At 40.6% G+C, this 24,772-nt stretch overlaps 3 protein-coding genes across 10 annotated transcripts in view; all 3 read right to left on the minus strand.

Annotated features, from left to right (window-relative positions):
- LOC311060816 (H-2 class II histocompatibility antigen, E-S beta chain-like) overlaps nt 1-5,697 on the minus strand; it is a 45,274-nt gene extending 39,577 nt beyond the window's left edge. For 2 of the 5 annotated variants that reach the window (XM_084079158.1, XM_084079159.1), the window contains exons 1-6: nt 5,598-5,697; nt 5,209-5,481; nt 4,556-4,772; nt 3,771-3,838; nt 3,050-3,163; nt 2,475-2,505 (exon numbers count right to left, since the gene is read on the minus strand). In XM_084079158.1, the coding sequence (XP_083935284.1) occupies nt 2,477-2,505; nt 3,050-3,163; nt 3,771-3,838; nt 4,556-4,772; nt 5,209-5,481; nt 5,598-5,655 (759 nt within the window). In that variant the 5' untranslated portion in view covers nt 5,656-5,697 and the 3' untranslated portion in view covers nt 2,475-2,476. Of the gene's footprint in view, nt 1-1,122; nt 1,249-1,281; nt 2,233-2,474; nt 2,506-3,049; nt 3,164-3,770; nt 3,839-4,555; nt 4,773-5,208; nt 5,482-5,597 lie in introns of those variants that run through there. The other 3 variants (XR_014602323.1, XM_084079157.1, XM_084079156.1) reach the window with 3 other exon arrangements.
- LOC311060821 (mamu class II histocompatibility antigen, DR alpha chain-like) overlaps nt 1-10,793 on the minus strand; it is a 72,435-nt gene extending 61,642 nt beyond the window's left edge. The window contains exons 1-4 of one of the 2 annotated variants that reach the window (XM_084079165.1): nt 10,646-10,793; nt 8,351-8,599; nt 7,500-7,778; nt 6,928-7,173 (exon numbers count right to left, since the gene is read on the minus strand). In XM_084079165.1, the coding sequence (XP_083935291.1) occupies nt 7,043-7,173; nt 7,500-7,778; nt 8,351-8,599; nt 10,646-10,709 (723 nt within the window). In that variant the 5' untranslated portion in view covers nt 10,710-10,793 and the 3' untranslated portion in view covers nt 6,928-7,042. Of the gene's footprint in view, nt 1-6,927; nt 7,174-7,499; nt 7,782-8,350; nt 8,600-10,645 lie in introns of both variants that reach the window. The other variant, XM_084079164.1, reaches the window with a different exon arrangement.
- Nucleotides 10,794-18,929: 8,136 nt separating this feature from the next.
- arhgap27 (Rho GTPase activating protein 27) overlaps nt 18,930-24,772 on the minus strand; it is a 77,092-nt gene continuing 71,249 nt past the window's right edge. For all 3 annotated transcript variants that reach the window (XM_084079123.1, XM_084079124.1, XM_084079125.1), the window contains 4 exons: nt 24,269-24,346; nt 23,690-23,821; nt 23,072-23,177; nt 18,930-21,576 (listed from right to left, as the gene is read on the minus strand). In XM_084079123.1, the coding sequence (XP_083935249.1) occupies nt 21,399-21,576; nt 23,072-23,177; nt 23,690-23,821; nt 24,269-24,346 (494 nt within the window). In that variant the 3' untranslated portion in view covers nt 18,930-21,398. The remainder of the gene's footprint in view (nt 21,577-23,071; nt 23,178-23,689; nt 23,822-24,268; nt 24,347-24,772) is intronic.

Below are 24,772 nucleotides of genomic sequence, written 5' to 3' on the forward strand. Positions count from 1 at the left end.
CACTCATCTACAGAATATACGGTAGATATATAGGTATAACTTTTTATAAAACACAAATTCAATCACACACACTGTATTGCATACATACAGTATAGTAATGGTTCTCAAACCACCCATCACTGTACACTCTATTGAACACAGGCTTATCCTCTCTCTCTGAGAGGCGTGATAAGCACTGCTATCTGTTTATTTTTAAAGCCATCTCAGGAATGCCCCCCCTTATGTCTGTTCTATGTTGGATCAGAACCCTAGTCCCTACCAGACCTGTTCTATGTTGGATCAGAACCCTAGTCCCTACCAGACCTGTTCTATGTTGGATCAGAACCCTAGTCCCTACCAGACCTGTTCTATGTTGGATCAGAACCCTAGTCCCTACCAGACCTGTTCTATGTTGAATCAGAACCCTAGTCTCTACCAGACCCGCTCCAGTGACGTCCTGACACGCAAGGTTCCATTTGCTCACACAGAGCCTATAGGCAAGGCAGCTAGCATTCTCTGTTAGTGCTCCATCTGCCTGGAATGAGCTCCAGAAGTCCCTAAACATCAGATCACTGCCTTCCTTGGGTCAATATAGGGCAATGTTTTTTTTACACTTTTGTTCCAGACTGTAACTGCTTTAATTCATTTTCTGGTGTATGTCTTAATACTTGCGCGGCAGGCTGAAAACCCACCTCTTCAGGAAACACTACCCTTCCTCTTTGCCTGGCCTACTTGTTGTTAACTAGTTGTACGTTGTAACTCTTGTTTTATTGTTGTATTGTTTTATTGGATCTTGTTTAGTCGATACACTTATTTGTTTTAGCTTGTGCTCATTTGATTTAGCTATTTTGTCTCATCTGTTTAAGGAAATAGGTAGCTGATATATTGCACTTTTACCTTAGCGCTAGGTATACTCTTGGTTGCTTGTTTTTGTAGGAAATGCACTTAAGACTTCTGGTGATTAGTAGTTTCGTTCCCTACATATGTTGAATGCACTTATTGTAAGTCGCTTTGGATAAAAGTGTCTGCTAAATGACTGTAATGTAATGTATAATTTTAATACTTTTTTGAGTATTCTCTGTCTTCTGATTATATTGTAATATACAGTATGTAATATTGATGTATATATCCCTGTTGATATTATTGTGTTGTATCTTGGCTACATTGAAAATGAGGGCCTGCCCCTCAACTGTATTCTGAGTTGCAAATAAAGGTTATGATGATGATGATGATGATGATGAAGGTGAGGTCCAGGGACCCACTGGGTTACTTGAGGGGGTTCCAAATGGACCCTTACAGTTCTGTAACTGTCAGAGTGTACTAATGGAACCTTGGAACCCCCTCAACTAACCCAGAGGGTCCCTGGACCACACTTTGAGAACCACTGCAATAACATTGATGTCATCACTGTGCTGCTGTTATGTCAAGGAAGATAATTGAAGGAAAGGACACCGACGTCATTTTCTCTATCCAGCAGATTGGTCTCACTGGGAGGCAAAGAGCAGCCGGGAGGTGGATGGAATACATTGGAGTCAATGAGGGCCAGGTGGACCAGCTTATAAATAATCACTATTTCTGAACCATTGAGACCTTTATAAAATACTCGGCTCAGGAAAATAAAAGAAGACATAAATATCACACGTTGTTTTCTGCTGTGTTGCTTTTCAATGTGTTCACTGTATCATTTTATAGAGGTATCTAAAGAGCACAAAGTACGTTTCTGAACGTGCCAAAGTATCGCGAGACTGTCCATCGTTTCCTGTCTGGCAACCAACATCTCGCGATACCTCAGAGCCAGAAACGATACCTGCTGCTGTTTAGATGCCTCAATAAAATGATGTACTGTTCACATCAATAAACAAAGTGATTATAAAACAGCCTGTGATAAATGTCTTCTTTTATATTCCTGAACCCATTTTATGACAAAGGACACAATCGTTATAAATAGTGTTTGTTCATGAGCTGGTCCAGACGGCTCTCATTGACTCCAATGTTATTTCACAGAACTTCCGGTGGGAGTTTGACACCCGTGACGCATACCCGGCGCATACCTGGCGTCCAGCGTGTCCTTTCCTTAATTTATCTTCCTTGTGCTATGTGTGTTTAAAAGGTTGATGATGTCATCACTGTGCTGCTGTAACTTATATTTAGCATTTAAAAGCTGATTGGACAGACGTGTGTTTCCTCCTTCTCTCCACCAGGCGGCTTCAATGTCTGCACCTCTGAAAACACACACATCCAGTTACAACCATTCTGTTCAAAGACAATAAACAACCAATAAGGATTAGACTTTATTAACTGTAGGAAGTGTTTTAACCAATAGGAATCAGACTTTAACTGTAGATAAAATTAGACTTAATTAATAATAGGACAAAATCAACCAATAAGAATTTGACTAGTATTAACACTTTTATAAAGCTGTGCACTAGTTTTATCAGTTTGATCAATTCTGAAAAGTTTTATAAGCATGTTTGTGTCAAAATGTAGTTTCTCACCTTCAGTTGGTTGTCGGCACCAGAATACGACCTGATAGAAGAACAGACAGACAGACAGACAGACAGACAGACAGACAGAGATTATTTAGAAAGTCACACCTGGCCTGAGTCCAAACTAACTGGTCTCTGAGCTGGGTGTGACTGTTACACCTCAATCTAATCAATTTAATCAATTTAATCAATTTAATCAATCTGGTGGAAGAGATATCAGAGGAGGTTTTGAAGTGTGTTCATGGGTCTTCTATTTGTGTGAGACATTCTCTTATTCAGTGTCAAGTTCTACATGGTACTTATTATACCAAAGGCTGGGTTATCTAGACTTTATGAGGATGTATCATCAGCCTGTGATAGATCTATGAAGTAATTCAATGACTGTATGATTGAGATATGTATGCAATGAATGCTTCTGTTAAAAGCCAATGGTTTAAAAACAAAAATAAACAAACCACATACTGTAGGAGGCTGGTAACACAGACTTACTACACGTTTACCTTGTGTCTTCCACTGGTAGTAGATCATTAATTAAACTGGTTAATTAAAAATATTAATTAGCAATAATTAAACAGTTAAATCACCTCTTTTCTTCCACTGGTTGCAGCTGAATCCAGTCAGGAACAAGACCAGACCCAGAACCAGACCTGATGCTCCGATGGCCAGCTTGTTCTTCACTGACTCTGGCATGGAGTCATCTGATAAAACACATGATGACATCATATTTATTACATCATATTATATAATATTATGACAGCTGAGTAACAGTAACAGTAGATGTGTCAGGGTTCTCTCCTCAGTCTCTGTATGGTCAGCTTTTTAATATTTACTACCTTTTTCTGCTCCCTGTTTGCTTTAAGTCATTGGTTCTCAAAGCGGGGTCTGGGGACCCCTAGGGGTCCGTAGGGGGGTTCCAGGGGTCCCCAGCAAAATGTGTTAATATAGCATCACAATAACTGTAAAAATCTGGAAAATGTGTGGAAATCTTTGAATATATATATATGTTAAAGCGAACATTTGTAAATCAAATCTTTGCTTCTTGGAGGTCCCTGGAACAACATGTTTTGAAATGGGGGTCCGCTGCCAAGTAAATATCTATCATTTTGGGGGTCCTTGGCATGGAAGGGTTTGAGAACCACTGATATAGGAACATACTGTAGGTCTTGTAGCTCTGTGTTCACTATGTTCTGTATGTAGTGTCTATAGGTCTTGTAACTCTATATTCACTGTGTTCTGTAGTTAGAGGTTCAGTCTTGATGACAGTAATAGATTACAGTAATAGATTACAGTAGTAGAGTAACTAACCCCAGTCCACAATCAGAGGTTCAGTCAGGCCTGGATGTTCCACCATGCATGAGATCTTCACTCCTGATCTGTAACACACACACACACGCACGCACGCACGCACACACGGTATGGTGACTTTATACATGGTCAGATACTTGAATGTGTCTTTATATCATGTCTACTAGGCAGGGACGGATTATGGCTCGTGCACATTGTGGGCACGAGCACAGGGGCCCTGGAGCTAAGGGGCACTGTCACCTGAAAATCAACCTTTTTGTGATTAGTCAGTCGGAGACCCCTCGGTCCATTTCATCTACTTCCACTAGGCAGATGTCAAAATAAAACCTGTGTTGTCTAATGACATTACGTGTTTTCAATTGTGTAAAATAATTGTTATGTAATTCATTCTATTAAAGCCATTTGACGAGCAAAACAACGGACCTGGATTAAACGCAAGAATTTAGCAAAACTTAATATTGACGATAAAAAAAACATGTGCTTGTGACTTACACAATGTAGACACTTTGTAAGGGTATTCTCTCTTTGGACCTCGGCTTCGTGGCAGCAGGTGAGTCTAATTATCTTATCTGATTAACTTACAGTAGAGCCTAGACTTGTGCTCAGAACTACTGAACACAATCTGCACACAGTCTGTTGTATTGTCCTCAATTAAAACAAACTGTCTAACGTCATGTAGTTGTGGCTGGCTGGGGGGGCCGTGGTGATTTTGTGCACAGGGCCCATTTTCACTTTAATCCTATTAGGTGTGTATTTCTATGTATAGGTGTGTGTTAGGTGTGTACCTGGGTGTGTACTCCAGGTAGGCGTGGTGCTGGTAGTACCAGTTTCCTTGCCGCAGCTCATCAGTAGAGGACACATCAGAGGTGATAGGTTCTTCATCTCTCAGCCAGGTCACCAGGATCTGTTTAGGATAGAACCTGTAGGAGCTGCACCTCAGCATGTGAGTGTGTTCACCACCACCAGGGGGCGTCTCTGAGGCCACTCTCACTTTGGGAATCACTGGAACAACAAGAAATAAATAAATAATAATAATAATAGTAATAATAGTAATAGTAATAGTAAAATAATATAATGTAAATAATATAAAAATAATATAAATAATAATAGTGATAATAAGGGTAATAATAATAATAATAATAATAATAATAAATGTAATAATACATTAATAATAATTTAATTTATAATTACACTACACTAGTATTTCTCAGATCAGAACTGAAAACTACTTGTTTAACCTTCACATCATCATATAGTCATTTGTACAAAACATTAAGTCAAACATTTGAACAAATTACAAATGCTTTGTTACATGGATCAATGTTTTATAATCATGTTAACAGCATGAATCATCTCTGAATATGAATGGTTTATAATGATGTCATGTTATAGTTTATGAGGTGATTGAGTGTTTAGTGCTGGTCTGAGATCAGCTCACCTGTCTTCTCCAGAGCATGGGGGTAGTCGAGCTCAGCGTTGTTTTTGCAGTAGGTCACTAGCTCTGATTTCCTGTAAGCTATCTCTCCAGGATCTTTATTAAAGCTCTCTGCCTGCTTCACACCAAACTCAGTGTAGCCAACATACTGACCCACCCTGCTGTCCCACCTGGTGATCTCTCGATTATAGAAATGATATGACATTATGTACTGTATGTCCTTCAGGTCAGTGGAGTTAAACACACAGCGGGAAGCCATATAGAATGGAAATCCATCTGGAAACAGAACATTAAAATGTCATCAATATTATTATCTCTATAATATCAACACAGAGATATTATAGAGAGGTGTGAATAATGTGTGAATTATTAAGTCATTAAATAAAGTTTACCAGCTCCATGTAAGCAGAAGAAACACAGTGTAACACAGAGCCATGGTTTAGAAGTCATGATGAGTTGAGATGTATCAGTTTTGAGAGTTGAGAGTTTAGTTGAAATGTTGATCAGTTGACGTTCTGATGGAACTGAACACATTCTCACTTTTTTTAGTAGTCTTTACTCCACAACAACCAATGAAAAAATAGAATTCACTCTCATCACTTGTTACCAGGCAGACGTCAAACCAAAACAACAGCAGATTAACAGTTGATTTGTAATGGAAAGAAGCGAATATGCTTTATATTATATTTTTCTATTTACTATATTGTCATTTTTCTCCAGTAAAAGTTTGATTGCAGGAATTTTACTTGTAACTGTAGTATTTCTACATTGTGGTATTGTTACTTTTACATTCTGTAAGTTAAAAACAAAATAAGTAAAAAGAGTACTTCTTCCACTTTTCTTATTAGGAAAGTACTGTTACTATTATTATCCTCTGCACCAAATTTCTACTTCCCGTCTAGGATTCTATGTTTCACCACTGGATTCCAGATAAGCAGTAGTAGACAGATGGATGTTTGGGTCCATCCATACATGTCAGTCTGATTTATATAAAAAGTAAGAGCATTTATCTGATTAATATCATATCTCTTCTCATCTTATAATTAATATCTGATGTTAACTCATCTCATGTCAAGACAAAGGGGATGCAGTACATTTTATTTAAGTCATAGAATGTTTTTTAAGTACATTTCTTCAAATCATTGATTCATAAACAGATTTACTAAATGTTGTTTATAACCTCACCCAATCACACAACACTTTTTGTTTTTAATATTGATGGCAAAATGTAATCGTATCCTATAGACCTGTTAGTTAATGCAAATTTGAACAGTATGTGTCCAGACAATGAGAAATTCTGAAGATGATGTTAAAGCGGAACAATGTAACTTATTTTTTTTAAATTAATAAAATGTAAGTTTGTCCAATCTGTATGGTAGAATACAATTTATTACACAGCTTGGTTGAATGCTTGATTCTGATTGGTCAATCACTGAATTCAGCGGTGTGTTATTTCTAAATAATGACAGATTAGCTCAATAACAGACCTCAGAGCACCTGCTGCACTGCTTGAATTGTGTGCTGTATCCAACATGACCATTAAAACACCATGTCATTTACAGCTAAACATTTGAAGTGAGAAATAGACAATGCATCTGTATGTTAGAGTATGTTAATACAATATAATTCATACAATCTGTAAGGTAGAGTACATATATAACTTATATATAACTTATATCATTGGGGTGGTTGTATTTTGTCTCCCTGCTCTTCTATTGAGACATGGATCGTGTCAAAGGTCATGCCTCACCTAGACACAGGATCTGACTAGAATTTAGAATTCAAATCCAGGGCAGTAGAGGACAGTTACATTATTTATAACATAAGTATAATCATTTTAGTTGCATTCATTTTCTTTGATGAAGAAGAAGGTTCCCATGGCAACCCCCAGCAGACCCAGGGTCAGCCCCACCCCACAGAACACATCTGGACCCACACCGGGCTGAGCTGGGATGTGATGATCCACATCTGGAGAGAAACACACACACACACACACACACACACACACACTTCACGATCAATTTAATCAAGATCACATAAAGTGGTGCATATCTCCACCAGGCTGGGTGGTCCAACAAGGGCTGTGTAACAGGTAGACGTGACATTGTAGGGATGATGTGTATAATATACAGTATGTTGCAGTGTAAAACTGTAGCTCTCTCTCTCTCTCTCTCTCTCTCTCTCTCTCTCTCTCTCTCTCTCTCTCTCTCTCTCTCTCTCTCTCTCTCTCTCTCTCTCTCTCTCTCTCTCTCTCTCTCTCTCTCTCTCTCTCTCTCTCTCTCTGAAGATCTTACCCCACATCATGGTCTCAGGTCCAGGCAGTGATTGGTGGTTGACTGTACAGCTGTAGATGTCTCCCTGCTCTGGTCTGAACTTCACACTGGAGAACTGGATGAAGGTTCCATCTTTCTTCAGGTACGGGATGGTGGTTGTGATGTCACTGGTCAGGTTGAGGTTGTTCCTGGTCCATGTGATGGTCACTGGTGCAGGATAGAAACCAGTCACATGACAGATGAGAACGTTGGCCACTCCCACTTCAGTCTCGTCTTCGGTGAAGATCTTGGTGTCAGGAGCTACTGTAGATATATAACACACACACACACACACACACACACACACACACACACACACACACACACACACACACACACACACACACACAGATGTTACATCATTCAGGAGACCCAAGAGAGAGAGAGTGAGTGAGTGAGTGAGTGAGTGAGTGAGTGAGTGAGTGAGTGAGTGAGTGAGTGCGTGAGTGAGTGCGCGCATGCGTGCGTGTACGTGCTCTCTCTCTTATGTATGTGTCAATAAAGCATATATGTTTATATATGTTCATTTAAAAAACAAAGTGTTGAGAAAATATTTCAAAATGTTTTCATTGATGGTCAAATATGTTCAACAGTTGTGTAGTTAATTAATTTTATGTTCATATTTAAAGGGCCTTTATTAGATAGTACAGATAGTCTGATAGGACATGGGGAGAGAGAGATGGGGAGTAAAGGCAGCAAAGGTCGTCGGGATCGGGATTCGAACCGGCGCCACACTGTCAGGCTGCATCAGCAGGCTATAGGTGCCCTGACCGCTACCTTAGCCATCAGGGCCTTTATGTTCATATTTATAGTATTTTAGTATTTCTATATACCTGGTTCCAGTGTTAGCTCCTTCAAGGCAGTGCGGGTCATCTTCAGGTTCTCTTTGCAGATGTGCAGATTAGCCACAGCGTTTGGATAAGCATCTTGTCCATAGTCCATTGGATCTATGAAGTCAGGATGAGGCATCACCTCCTTCCCCTTGGTGAAGTCTGCATACGCCAACACCTCTCCATCCAGTCCATACATCATCTCTCCATCTGTATCTGAACAACCTACTACATTAAGATCCTCATGGAACGCTGGAAATAAACAAACATAAATACAAATTAAAACACAATCTTCTTCAAAGTGTATCTATCTAAAACTATCATGTTAGTTCATAGAGGTGAATATGAAATATGAAGGAAAAGAAGCTTCTTCCTGTATGATGTGGACATACAGTAACACATAAAAACTCAACAACAGCATTGATGTGTGTGTGTGTGTGTGTGTGTGTGTGTGTGTGTGTGTGTGTGTGTGTGTGTGTGTGTGTGTGTGTGTAGGGGGGTCACTAACCCATTAAGACCGCGGGAACGCATCCGTGTCATTTTAAGATTTCTTTGGCTATTCAAAAATAGCAGATATACAAGCTCATAGCGTGGCACCGAGTGCCGCGCTATGAGCTTGTAGATCTGCTATTTTTGAAAAGAAAAATTGTGAAAATCTGTCCAAATACATATATTTACATTTTTTATTTAAATCTTTGCTTCTGGGGGTCCTGGAACAAAATATTTTGAGATGGGGGTCCGCGGACAAAAACATCATTTTGGGTGGTCCTTGACGTGAAACAGTTTGAGAACCACTGATATTATATTATAGCAACATATTTCCCCCCCCCCCCCCCGCAAAAAAAACACATTTGTAGAATACCCCAGAAGCAAAGATTTGAGTTAAAATATTTGCTTTAAAAGAAATATCTATTCAAAGATTTGCACCAAATTCGCACGATTTTTCAAAAAATGTCAGATCTACAAGCTCATAGCGCGGCACTCGGTGCCGCGCTATGAGCTTGTAGATCTGCTATTTTTTTAATATCCAAAGTATAAAATAATGGTTTAAGTGGTTACACAGATGCATTCCTGGTGTGAAAGGGTTAATGCAGAACCATGTGGATGTGTGTGTGTGTGTGTGTGTGTGTGTGTGTGTGTGTGTGTGTGTGTGTGTGTGTGTGTGTGTGTGTGTGTGTAGGAGGTCATTAATGCAGTACCATGTGAATGAGTGTGTGTATGAGTGTGTGTGTGTGTGTGTGTGTGTGTGTGTGTGTGTGTGTGTGTGTGTGTGTGTGTGTGTGTGTGGGGGGGGGGGTGTCATTAATGCAGAGCCATGTGAATGTAGATGAAGTGTTTAAATGTGTTGTGTTGTAGAAGGGAAGGTCAAGGGGTCACTGTTGTGTTTTAATGTGAACTTGAAGCACATTGAGTTTAAAGCTGCATGAAATGCATTGTAATAGAAATTAAAGTGACGGTGAAGGATGGAGAGCAAAGACACATGTCCAGGTGATAAAACACTTTATGTATATAATGGTAGATGTATAAATCTATATTTTTTTACTCAACATACATAAAATGGATGTTTTATATGATAATAATATGATAATAATCACTATAATTATGAATATGAATAATATGAATGTGAACAACATGAACACGAACATCGTTGTTGAGAAACCTCTTATCTCCTCATTTTAACTTCTTCGTTTTTTGGTAAATTAACGCCTACTTGATCATACTACAGCGTCACACAAAAGCATCAAAAGTAGCAGATCTACAAGCTCGAAATGTGGCACGAAGCAACACATCTCAAGCTTGTAGATCTGTTAATTTAGCTATTTTTGAATTTGATTCCTTAAAAGTAACAGTTTTGAACATACAGTATGAGGTTTCTACCCGACAAAGACGATATCATATATAACAGTATACAAATGTATCTTATATACAATAACCATATTGTGTGTTATAATTACAGTATATACAATATATAAATGTATACTTTACATAACCCCAGATATATAAATGTATACTTTACATAAGCACAGATATATAAATGTATACTTTACATAACCACAGATATATAAATGTATACTTTACATAACCACAGATATATAAATGTATACTTTACATAAGCACAGATATATAAATGTATACTTTACATAACCCCAGATATATAAATGTATACTTTACATAACCCCAGATATATAAATGTATACTTTACATAAGCACAGATATATAAATGTATACTTTACATAACCACACACATATATAAATGTATATAGTTTATATAATAACATAAATGTGATGTACTCTCACCTGGGATGGCTTTGACATGAAGTACAGAGGAGAGGATGAGGAGGGTGGCTGGAATCTTCATCATCACTGATATAAACTGAACTGAAGTGAATAAAGAAATGAAAAACTGATCAGAATAAACAGATCAATAATCAGGTGTTGACTTCTAGAGACGTTCTGAAGTCTGAGAGAAAATGGAGGGTTTGTTGTGTAGTTTAGAAGAATCAACCAATCAGATTAAAGATACAACGCTGCATCATCTGTCTCCAGGAAGACGACATTCTGGACTGTTGAAGAGAAACACATTGATTTTTATTTTAGAAATGTACCACTTAAACCCTCAATTCTTAGTAAACTTTGCCTTGGGCTCTGTACTTGGTTCACTTTTTTTTCCCCTCTACACCAAATATCTTTGCCGAAAATAGGGAGCTTGTGGATCTGCTGTTTTCGGCAAATGTTGCCCTCAGAATAGGGATGCTAGGGTTCAAGTAAAATAAAAAATAAAATATCCTTTCACACAAACATTGGTCCCGGACCCCCTGTTGAAGACCCATGTTCAATAAACAGGTGTTGTGTTAGGCTGTGTACTAAGATCAGTGTGGGTTGGTTCTATATTATAACCAGGTGTTGTGTTGTCAGGCTGTACTGGGATCAGTTGGTAGGAGTGGACATTGGTTCTATAACCAGGTGTTTAGTGTTGGTCTGTACTGGGATCAGTTGGTAAAATCAAAACTCCAAGTTTTCATGGAATAAAAGTAGACTAAAAGAGTTATCATTGACTAAAACTAGACTAACATGTAAACCGTTTTTGTTGGCTAAACTAAATACTTAATGTTTTGTTGGACTAAGATAAAGACTATAATGCTCCACTTTTAGTCGACTAAAACTTGACTAAATAAAAATGCATGAGGATGAGGATTGAGCGTTGACTAAATATGATAAAAACGAACAAGGCCGATTGAAACTGCACTAAATAAAAAAAAAAGGTTCATAAAATCAACATTAGTGCGCATACAATGTTTTTTGCAGATCGGTGCAGTTTTAGGTAAAAACACAAACAAAAATGCAAACAATGAAGCAGGCCTATTGCCAAATAATGCAAACATAAGAGAAACACAAATGCTCTCTGTGTGGCCATGTTCGGGTGTGGCCCAGGTGGAAGAAGAGGAAGAACAGTGGAAGGGCAGGTGTTTTATACTGTGGGAGACAGTGGCCAGGTGTCTCCCCTTCACCTGATTACCTACAACTCCACCTTCCAATCAGCACTGCATCAGAGAACAGTTAATACAGAATATACCTGGCAAAGGCCCCAGGGGCCGTGACAACCATAGACATATAAAGGTAGACGCCTCCACTGGCTCTGAGGCGTCTGTATCACGGGCACGCTTCCACTTCGGGGGGGCACGCTGGAAACCTCTGTGTGTGTCACAGAAGGGGGCGTTCGGTAGAAGGGGACACGCTGTAATTGGCCAGTAGTCAACGCGCTGTGATTGGCCAGTGCCCGTGCCCTAATATGGCGGCCACCATGCGATACAGGTGGCTCCAACGAACTGCAGAGACCAATGAGGTATCTAGGTTTCAATATCTATGGTCACAACTACTACAAGTTGCACTGTTTCCACTGGAAGTGAGATTCACCATGCTAGTGAATGTAGCTGCCTAGAGGGCGGAGCCAAAGAGTACACCTTCCGTATGTTACTGATCACATGACCCCAACAATCAATTCTCCAGTTCTAGGCAACATGGAACGGGGGGGGGGCTTTTTTCTTATTTCCACACAACAGCTATAGGGTATATTATGACATGGTTCAATGTTGAAAATGAGTGGTATTTCCCTTTAAGTGTCTTGCTCAGGGACACTTTGACAGAGAGACAGTCGGGTTGGGGAGGTGAACCAGGGACCTTGTGATGATCAGTCAGCCTATCTAGCCAATCACATCCTTAAGAAACCTAGTCTAGTGTTTCAGTCAAACCTCACGCAACTTTATTATGTGTTGTTGTTTTTAAACTGAATGTTTAGATGGATGGATGGATGGATGGATGGATCCCAGAAAGGCTGTGTAGACTGCATCCTTCAAAGGATGCATCCTAGAAAGGCTGTGTAGGCAGTAAAGCCCTGCAGGCCCGTCGGGACCTGACCAGGGCCCAGCCCAGCCGACCAATACAGGCCGGGCTGGGGCCGTTTCTGTATTTGACCATCAGGCCCAGCGCCCAGACTCGGACTCACAGACACCATTATATTAATAAGGTAAACATTCTGTCTCAGCATGTGCGCTAGCTTGAATGGAGGGGCTGTGTGGGAGGCAGCACCCTACAGTCTATGGGGCAGAGACCGTATCTTAGCAACACCGACAGCGCTAACTCTCATTGGTCGTGAGTAAATGAGCCAATGAGCTGCCCGCAATGAGCTGAGGGCTTTTTCAGACACCCGACTCCCAAAACTCACTGACAGTCACACACAGCAACGAGAGGGAGAGAGATTGACTTGTTGTGGCTTTGTTTTTATCAGAGCAGAGAGCGCAGCTGAGAGTGCAGCTGCTGTGCGCACCAGTGAAAGTGCACGCTCGAAATTAATTAATTAATAATAATAATAAATACATAAAAAGGTGTCGGCCTTCGAGCCACGCTCAAGCTGTAAAATTGCGGCACCTATCCGGCCAGGGGCCGGGCTGGGTTGAATTCCATGGGCCAGGGCCGGGCTAGGGCCCACATTTTCGGCCCGTGCAGGGCTCTTCTGGTAGGCAGCATCCTTCAAAGGACACTAAGGATGGAACTGAGCCTTGTGAAGAGACAGAGGACTTATAGTTGAGGTCATGTGATCACACAATATAACATCTCACTGCTCTAATGAACAATATGTTTCAGACCATTCGTCACTATTGAAACTGTATTTAAACTGTAAATACAAGGCCTGGATCGCTGGCTTAGCGGTCCGGGCACCTACAGTAGGTTACAATGCAACCCGACGGCGTGTCGTGGGTTCTAGTCCCGATCCCGACAGCCTTTGCTGCGTGTAAATACTGGAGTCGAGAGAATCTACAAGGTTATGTTTGTCCCTCAAAGCAGCTCAACATTGATATCCACAAGACTGAGCAGCAACAACAATACAATATACACTAGATCAGGGGTCTTCAACAGGGGTTACGTGACCCCTAGGGGGTCCTCAGAGTTACTACAGGGGGTCCGCCAAATCTTTGTATGATGGGGAACATTAGCCGAAAATAGCAGATCTAGATCTGCTATTTTCGGGGAGTCGGTGTAGAGGGAAACAAGTACAGAGCCAACAGTCAAGTTGACTAAATATTGAGGGTTTAAAGGTTAACTACATGAAAATGTTTGTTTTTTTACCACACAACATGAATCCAGCTATCTATGACAATACGTAGTGGGGGTCCCTGCTTCATCTCTCTCTCAGCTAAGGGGTCCTTGGCCTGAAGGAAACTTTGAAGACCCCTGCACTAGATAATACTCTGTCAGTGATAAATAGATGATCATGTTTAATATTCTTTGTCTCATTTATTTAACTGGGTTCTCTTTATCTAGGCCTACTTCTCGTTTTATTTCACATTTATGCAGAAACACAGAACATTCTAAAGGATTCATAAAGACACCACTACATGTCTTGTTAGAACAAAGCACTCACACTGAAGGTCTGTGCTGTCCCGTGGCCATGGCAAAACTGCCTCACTTTCATGACAAAACTGCTTCACTCTCAAACAGTGGCCCTTAAATAGGAGAGCCTTCCTAATTAGCTCATGCCCTGCACCTGTTCCACTCAGTTATTCAATGGGAGTCCTCTTTGCTGAACAGCTGACACTGCTACCATAGACTGGCTTCAAAGCACTGCTCTCTCAAATTAAATAATAAAGAAAAGCAAACATGCACACAAAATCAAAAAGAATAGGAATTGAAAAGCCAGCTATAATACAAATGAATAAGCAGTGAGCATGACAAATGTACAAATCATCAGATTTATGCGTCACATATTCAGTTCAACAACAGTCAGCAGTATCAGTGTCAGCAATGCTGTGAAACCTCAGAGGTGTGTGTGTGTGTGTGTGTGTGTGTGTGTGTGTGTGTGTGTGTGTGTGTGTGTGTGTTAGTTTCCAGTAAGAAGCTTCAGTGGTAAGTTCAGGTTAGGTTTCCATTCCCCAAACTTTATTTTCACATCCTCGTTCACTCAGCAGCCAATCAGGGTTATTGTTTTATTAAACATCACCAGTAAAGATACATGTTAGTCTGAACAACCTAAAAATGTGACCTATTTGATGCCGTGGGGGAAATTCAGTTTTCAGCTTCACCCAGCAGATTGCTGCCCAGATTCAGCTATGCAACATGGTCCATTCTATTCACTGTATACTGACTGTATACATGCATCAATGCAGCATGGTCCATTCTATTCACTGTATACTGACTGTACATGCATCAATGCAGCATGGTCCATTCTATTCACTGTATACATGCATCAATGCAGCATGGTCCATTCTATTCACTGTATACATGCATCAATGCAACATGGTCCATTCTATTCACTGTATACTGACTGTATACATGCATCAATGCAGTATGGTCCATTCTATTCACTGTATACTGACTGTATACATGCATCAATGCAACATGGTCCATTCTATTCACTGTATACTGACTGTATACATGCATCAATGCAGTGATTGCATTGATTTATCCACTGTGTATGACGTCGCGCGCCTCAAATAGCAGATCAACAAGCCCACAACGTGTTGAGGATGTGACGCGTTGTGGGCTTGTAGATATGCTATTGTTTTCACCAGAAAGCCCGCTTCCTGCTTTCTCTTCTTCGACACTCAGAAAAGGACGACGGTGGTTCATCATTACGAATACCGCCCAACTCACTCCAAATCCAACTCACTCCATGAAGACTTAAGAAATATTTGCCCAACTCACTCCAGGGCTCGCCCAACTCACTCCAGGGCTGGGACAACTCCCTCCAGGACCAAAGACCAACTCCCTCCAGGACCATAGCCAACTCACTCCAGGACCAAACCCAACTCACTCCATGCAATGTCACCAGTGTAATATTGGTTCAATGTGTCAGTGGTGTAAAGTAACTAAGTACATTAACTTAAGTACTGTACTTATGTACAATGTTGGGTATTTGTGCGTTATTTGAGTATTCCCAACTTCCAATGGTTTTACCTCTACTCCACTACATATTGGATCCACATATTGTTTTTTTACTCCACTAAATGTATTTGTTTTACTAGTTACTTTGCAGCTATAAATTATAATATTATAGTGTGTGTGTGTGTGTGTGTGTGTGTGTGTGTGTGTGTGTGTGTGTGTGTGTGTGTGTGTGTGTGTGTGTGTGTGTGTGTGTGTGTGTGTGTGTGTGTGTGTGTGTGTGTGGTTGAATCAGTGGAGACTCTTACATTCTAACCCTAACCCTAACCCTAAACCCTAACCCTAACCTGGGTGGAGGGTGATTATGCGGGTGAACTCAGTGGAGGAGGGCCAAAACCTTAACGAGGAATATAACAACACCTCTTGATTTGACCAACAATAGAATAAGACATCTAACAAACACTGGACTCCAAGTGCCAAAGTGGCCAGCGAGCCCCCCCCCCCCCCCCCCCCCAGAACCATTAAGTTGTTTTGTAGAGACAGTATTTAAAACTTTAACCAAGCCTAAAACAGAATAGAGTTAAAAGTAACAAATTCCTCAATATTGTACTTAATTCCTCAATATTGTACTCAATAATAATTTTTGGAGTGAGTTGGGCAAGTGTGTGGAGTGAGATGTCTGGAGTGAGTTGGGCGCGATTTGGAGTGAGTTGGATTTGGAGTGAGTTGGGCGGTTACCATCATTACCCTCCCTCTGTGCTATGTGTGGCATTGTGATGCAAAATGCATTAAAAAGTGGATGATGGCGCCCTCTGGTGGTTGAGCTAGCAAAGTGTATGTAATATAAAGCGTTGGCCTTATTTATTGTGAGCGTTATTTTAGCTTCATAATAACTTGGGTTTTTATTCTTGTAGTACAAGATTGGCGATTATTTAACACAACCTGTTGGATTTATTGAAATAAAGAACAGTTTTATAACAAATGCAGAACGTTTTTACTTCATTTTAGAAGCTACAGGCTACCGGATGTAAACACAATGAGTCAAGTCAAATGTTCTGTCAAAAGCGAGCAGTCCTTCAGCCACTTCCGGTGGAGGGTTTTCAAAATTGCTCTAAAAATGTGCAGAGTATGATTTTATTTTGAAAACCCTTCACCGGAAGTGGCCAAAGGACTGCTCACGTTTGACACAACATTTGACTCTACTCATTGTGTTTACATCCGGTAGCCTGTTAGCCTGCTAGCTTATAAAATGAAGTAAAACGTTCTGCATTTATTGTAAAACTGTTCTTTATTTAAAAAAAAAATTCAACAGTTGTGATAAATAATCGCCAATCTTGTACTACAAGAATAAAATCCCAAGTTATTATGAAGCTAAAATAACGCTCACAATAAATAAAGCCAACGCTTTATATCACATAGACTTTGGTAGATCAACCGCCAGAGGGCGCCATCATCCACATTTTAATGCATTTTGCATCACAATGCACCTCAAAGCACAGAGTGTGTCCGAGTCATAGGGTCCGAGTGTGGAGGGTAATGATGAACCACACTGTGACGCGTTGTGGGCTTGTAGATCTGCTATTTTAGTCGCGCGACGCCGTCATACGACAGTGGATAAATCAATGTACTGGTGGTTTGATTGATTGATTGATGTACTTTATTTAGTAAGACATGAGAACAACAGTACATGGAAGTACAAATGCACAATACGAGGACTACTAAACTGGCCTAAGACTCATTAAAGCACTGAGCTTGTTTCAAATGAGTTCCCCACGCACACAAATCATGATGACATATAAGAGACAGACAGATATACACAAAAGTGACTTTTGTGGAAAGTGACTTCATGAATGGATGTGAATAAACTAGTTGTTCTATATTAGAACTTCTATTAATCAATATTAGTAAATATGTTCTGTGTTTTAATTTAGTTAGTTAGTTAGTTTTTTGTTTGTTTGTTTGTTTGTTGGACACAAGTGTATGCAAATAATATGCATCCATCTTCATATTAACTGGCTGTCAAATAATATAGTAAATATACAATATAAATGAATAATACATTATATTCACTGACGCACAACTTCCATATTGTGTTGTATTGTTGTCACAATCCAGTGACTGGGTGGTAATGACATTTATTTCTCCATATGGCTCTGAAATTGAATCTACAGTGTAAATTCAATTCAACTACACAACTCTTTATAGTGTGTAGATTATACACTGTAAGAGTTGTGTAGTTGGCTGTGTACACAACTCAGTGGTTCTCAAACTTTTTCATGTCAAGGACCCCCAAATTAATAATATAACTAGATGTGAGGGCCGATTTGTGGCCCTCACATCTAGGCCCGATCCGAGGTTGGTCCAGACAGCACTGGCCTAGTCACTCTGCACACACGTCATGCGAAGTCCGGCCCCTCTGGCCTCTCCTCTCCTCTCCTCTCCTCCCTCCCCGCTTTGCTTTGCGGCCCTAATCTCTAGTCCCAACCTCCCAACCTCGGTCATTAGGCCGCCTGTACTGTGGGTAACCATGGCCATCATGAGGCAGTCGAGTGTTGTCACAGAAGTCTTTAGGGAAGCTTTTATTGACCATGCAGGGGCTGTTAGGGTTGGCTGTCCCACAGGATCCATGTAGCATGGATTGACGCAGAGTGACACGGAGTGGCTCCTTCTGTGGGTCAGGTATGTCTGCTAGCACACCGCCACTCTTTGAGTTTGCCGTAATTGTGATAAAGGGGTAAAACTTCTTGTATATGGTTGCTATGGCAACCTGCCATATCAGGCTGAGGGTCTGATAGGCAAATCAGAGAATCAATCAAGCCGAGTCTGATCACAGATGGAGGTGGGGTAAGATGCCTAAAACATAGCCGTAGCTCTGATCAACAGTCTGTGGCAAGTTTCGGGGCAAATGGAGTGATCCTGCATGCCTCTGAGCTTTTGTCAATTATATAGTAGTAAGATAGTAAGATAATACAAAAAAAGATGATCTACAATGTTGTATCCAAGCTGGTTACTGTGTTATCATCATCATTGTAAACAGTTAAAGCTGGGGTGAAAATCATAGGCCAATGAATCACCTGTGAAGTGGACAGAAACACTGATGAAGAGCAAAGAGTCCCTTCCACAGATCAATATACACACTGACAACAAAAAGTAAGACTTCTGTTATTTTCAACAGAGAAATCAGTTGTATTTTTTTTTTAAACAAAGTTACTTTTATTAAAAGGAAAATGTGCATTTCCAGCAAATGTACAGCATAAATATGCTATCTCTATTTACAAGACACATAATAATCTCTTGTAAGATCTTTTTCTTGTTTCATTATTACCAGAATTCTCACTGGCCAATAGCTTTAGCCTACTATTATTTTAAAATGTATTGCTAGAGATGATCATTCTATGGTGTTAATACAGAATAAAGCCTCTATGGATTATTCAAGTACAGCATGACTGAATAATGCGTCCTCTGACAGCCTAGTGGCGGGAATATCCTATATATATCAATGAGAAATTCATAACAAGCTCTTTGTATTAATATTTCTTTTATAAACATCTATATTACATCGACAGACAAACACAGGTAAAAGTGAAAAGTGAGACATTAGCATAGTTTCTCTGAGTTATTGTCATCCATGATACACATGAAAATTGTACGACATAAAAATCTGAGCCAACATTTAAAAAAAAAGCAATCTTCCAAATCGTCTAAAATAAACATTTGTTTGATCGTGTGTGAAAAAAAAAAAACTCATTAAAGGGTCATTCCAGGTCTTCCAGACTTGGGGGGGGGGGGGGGGGGGTGTTATACGCTATAATCATTGTAGTCAAACGATAAAACAAAACATATTACAAATAATGCTAAAAGGTGATTCCTGCAGCATACAGCTGGCCAGACAGAAAATTATTAATTCTTAACCCTTCAATCCGGGAAAGCATCGTTGTAACCACTTTATGTTTGTACTTTGGCTATTCAAAAATAGAAGATATACAAGCTCTATGAGCTTGTATATCTGCTATTTTTGAAAAATCGTGAACATTTTGTGCAAATCTTTGAATACATATATATATTTTTAAAGCGAACATTTGTAACTCAAATCCTTGCCTCTGGGGGGTCCCTGGAACAACAATATTTTGAGATGGGGGTCGGCGGACAAATACATATCATTTTGGGGGTTCCTTGACATGAAAAGACAGAAGACATTTGTAGAATCCCCCAGAAGCAAAGATTTCAGTTCAAAATGTTCGCTTTAAAAAACATATATATTCAAAGATTTGCACAAATGTTCACGATTAAAAAAAATATATATATAGCAGCTTGTAGATCTGCTATTTTTGAACAGCCAAAGAAATGTAAAAATGACACAGATGAGTTCCCGGTTTAAATGGCTTTAAAGGAGCAAGAAGAATCAGAGCTAGTTATTTCTCCACTACACTGTCTAATTCAGAAGACAGAAACCCAAAGGTGACTTGGTTTCCAATCCCACAATACTGCCACATGTACGTCTAATAATGTGCTTTTACAAATGATTAAAACATGTTCTAACCACATGAACCCTACAGCGTACTTATTCCGAGTCAGAATAGGTGAACATTCGGAGAAAATAGGCGCACGTTTCGCCAAAAATAAAAGAGAGCGGCAGCAGTGGCTCAGGAGGTAAGGGCTTAATTGGGCCGCTTGGGAATCGGACGGTTCCGCTGGTTCGATCCCCGGCTCCCCCCCCGTGTTACTGTCGACGTAGTCTCGCGTCACCAGACTACTATTCCACAATCTCTGAATGCTATATAGAGTCTGGAACTCCACTTCCCGAAAGCTGTGTAACGGAAGTTGTTCAGACCGGAAAGACATTCGACCAATCACGACGCGGTGCCCGCGAACCTGTAGTCCCAGTGGAAACAGAACCGAGGCGGAAGCATAGTCATAGGAGCGGTAGATTCATGTTATTTGTGCGAGGATTGTTTATCACAGAAAACTGAGAAAGGTATCATGGAATTAACGTCGAAAAAACTGTGAAAGAAGACACTAGTAGACATAAACGATGTTTATGAGATTCGTTGATTCCAGTCGGACTCCTTTGCACCACTGCACAATGCTGAAACGGAAATGGGTAGGGGAGGGGCATCCGCTTTCCCCTTACACATTATCAGAGCTTCCGAGTCCCAGACTGTATGCCGGAAACATTTGTAAATTGTAGAGGCAACAGTCTGGTAACGCGAGACTACTGTCGACGTGTCCTTACGCAAGACACTGAACCCTGACTGGTCCCGACGAGCAGGTTGGTGCCTCCTCGCATGGTTTCCTCCGCCGTCCGTCGGTGCGTGAATGGGTGAATGTAATGCACATTGATTGTAAAGCGCTTTAATTGGATCAACGCGCTATATAAATGCACCATTTATCATTTACATTCGGTGAAAATAGCAGATCTACAACACATCGCAATGAGCTAGTAGATCGTCTGCTTTCGCTATTTGACGCACAACTAAAATACATAGGGTTTAACTGGATAAAATTATTGTTGGGGGAAAATAAAAATAATTGACTCATGTGTATTTGTAACAGGTGTTATCCACTCTGAGGCTGTTGAAAGTGCATGAGAAGCTCTATGAAGCAGGTCGTCTATCTGATCGTCTGAAAGCCACGTCATTTTCTTTTTCTTTTACAGAGGAGTTTCATGGCGTGTTCAGCTGGAATGGAAGATGTGCTCGTATTCGTTGAGGACGAACTCCACGATCTGGTTCTGGAACACCATGTGCATGGTGATGTTGGCCGACTCCATCTCCGGACGGAGCAGAGTGGGGCCGAACACGATGGCCACGTTCTGCACCGTCATGCGGTTGTCTTCTCCGCACTCGATAACCCTGAAAACAGAGAAGAGAGGAGATACTGTATGAGTTCTACACTGTCATTATGTTTAGCTTCCCCACATTCAATAACCCTGTGGGTCAGTGTGGTTCCCAAACCTTTTTAGACCAGGGGTCTTCAACAGGGGGTCCGGGACCCCTAGGGGGTCCTCAGAGTTAGGATTTTCTTTTTACGAAAATAGCTGATCTACAAGCTCACAACGCCTCGCGCTGCGAGGCGTTGTGAGCTTGTAGATCAGCTATTTTCGGCAAAGAGGTTTTGTGTAGAGGGGAAAAGAGGTTTTGTGTAGAGGGGGAAAGAAGCAAATCAAGTACCAAGTATTGAATGTTTAACATTACATTATTACATTACAGTCATTTAGCAGACGCTTTTATCCAAAGCGACTTACAATAAGTGCATTCAACATAGGTAGTTGAATGCGTAGGTAGGTTTAAGTGGTTAAATGTCTGAGATGAACCAAAAATATAAATTTACACAGCACTGATGATAGTCAATGAAGCCATCTATGAAATCTATGAAAAAGTTTAATCTGTAACACAATTGTATGCAATGTATGGGGGTCCCTGCTTCGTCTCTCTCTCAGCTAGGGGGTCCTTGGGCTGAAAACGTTTAAGACCCCTGTTTTAGACCCAAAAGAGAACTTAAGACGTTTGCCCGGGACCCTAACTAGTGAAGCCACGTTGTGAGCTTGTAGATCTGCAATTTTCAATACTTCTTAAACATTTATTTTACATTTATTTATGGAATAATTTGTTCCGTACCCGAGTACGCAGCAATCCAACCCGAGACTACCTCCCCAGGCGGTACCGGGTACGGTACGGTGATCCGTTCCGGGGAACGGTACGCAACGTTCACACTATCACAAGTGGTCCGGGGTGCGCACCCGGGACCATAGTCTGAATCCGCCCTAATTGGCACTGGGAGGCAAACTGGACTCAAACTTTCAACAGAACGCATTGAAGTCAATGAGAGCCAAGTGTATGGATTGAAAAAAACACTATCTTTGAATGATTGCAACCTTTGGTATATAACCGGTTCAGGGAAATAAGACATTTTTGAGGTGCATACTACAGTATATACGTAGGTACGTTTCTGACTAGCTTGTTTTCCCAGGTACAAACTTACTCTATGCTGGTCAACATTGCTTCACATAAACTTCAACCACCAACAACTAATTACTTTATTTTTAAATGCCAGTTGAAAACACATCCCTTCAATCTCGCTTGTAGTTAGTATCTTCTCTAAGATGATTGAATTATATTGAACAATTATGTTTTACTTTTTACTTTATTGCTCAGTTGTTATTTATTATTCTGCATCGTATTGTACAGCACTTTGCTGATGTTTTTTTTGTTTTTAATCTGTACAGTACAGCTTGCATTCCAATGTTTGAAAAGTACTATATAAATAAAGTTATGTATAATTATCATGAGGTTTCACAGCAATAAGAACAAGCACAAACTGGTGTCATGTAAACACAGACACACATACTTGCGTAGATGTCCAAACAGGAGCTCCATGGTATGGAAATTTGGTGGAGGCAGAGACCGGACCAGTTGATGAAAGTAAGACACTTTAGTATTGTAGTCCTGAGTTCCTATAAGACCAGGAGACAAGCATTAACATTCAAACATCATCATGCAATAATAATAGTTATAATAATAAGTTTGATTTATAATGCACTTTACATTTGTGTAAATCTCAAAGTGCTACAATAAGTATTTGCATAAAAACCATCACACACACCACTATAAAAGATCTAAGGAATAGAAACAGAACAGAGGGCATAATAAAGCCTAGAGGTAAAACCAGTGTAGCTAAAACTAATGCTTTGTTAAAAAATAAAAGGTAGGTCTTTAGTCCTCTCTTAAAATAATCATAACCGACTGTGGTGCTCTCAGGTGGGCGGGGAGGGCGTTCCACAGTCGGGGGAGGGGGGGCGAACAGAAGGCCCGGTCGCCTCCATGGTACGTAGGTTGGTCATGGTGACCTACAACAAGCTCACAACACGTCACGCTGCGACGTGTTGTGAGCTTATAGATCGGCTAAATTTTTGCTGTGAACTTGAATCCATGAGTGTAGTGTGGTGGTGGTCTCGGCATCACTCACTGATGGCTGTGATGAAGTCGTTGAAGTGGTTGTAAGGGAACAGAGGCTCAGGCAGCTCCCTGAAGAACAGCTTCAGAGCTCCAGTGATGACGTGAACGTCCTCCCACTGACCGTCCTCCAGGTCCAGCTCCTCTGTTCAACACAACGACCACACAACACAACACAACACAACACATTACTACACAACATCCAACACAACTAGTCCATATACCACCCGCCATTTCCACCCACCGCCCATTCGGGCTATGGGACAGCAACCCATGACAACAAGGTTGCCATTGCCTGTGAGGACCGGTCACAAAAACGCTAGTAAATAATACAGCTTAAATTTGGGGAAAGTGGAAAAAGTGGCTTCATATACCAATGGTCAATGACCGAGTGCAAATTCAGATCAATTGGTCACACTGGGACACACACACACACACACACACACACACACCCACACACACACACACACACACACACACACACACACACACACACACACACACACACACACACACACTCTAAAACATATGGCTAAAATAATCTAAAACAGTCACGTAGGTGTTTGTTAAGGTCAAAGGTCATTGTCCTTACCGTGATCAGCCTTGTAGCGGAGCTTCTGGATGACCGCCAGGTTCCCACTCACTCTGTACAGACCATCAATGTCTAAACCTGGACAACACACCAAGCAGCAACACACACAGTCACTCCACTGGTATCCACTGTTTCCAACACACACAAAGTAATTTTGTCGGATTTATAAAGCCACTTTCACATATGAACTCTGGAAAATGTCTGGGGAATCAGGTTGTTGGTCTTTCACACATGTAGCAGGCAACAGGAGAATGTCTGTTTCAGATGCGTTCACACATTAAGGTAAATACTCTGTTTGATAAGGTGAGGGGCAGGGTCTGGGTAGTAGACGCGCATTTGCTCCTCCCACGTAAATATAACACAGACACAGCCTGAGGGAGATGTGAGGATCAAATGCAATATTTTTCGGAGAACATTGGTCTCTATATACAGCCAAGTGTGCACTGCTTGTTGTCTACAATTAGGCTACTGCAGTAGTAAAGAGACGTTTTATGTTCGATCGTT

This window comes from Gymnoscopelus microlampas (genome assembly GCF_963454915.1).
Source record: "Gymnoscopelus microlampas genome assembly, chromosome: 14".
Classification (NCBI taxonomy): domain Eukaryota; kingdom Metazoa; phylum Chordata; class Actinopteri; order Myctophiformes; family Myctophidae; genus Gymnoscopelus; species Gymnoscopelus microlampas.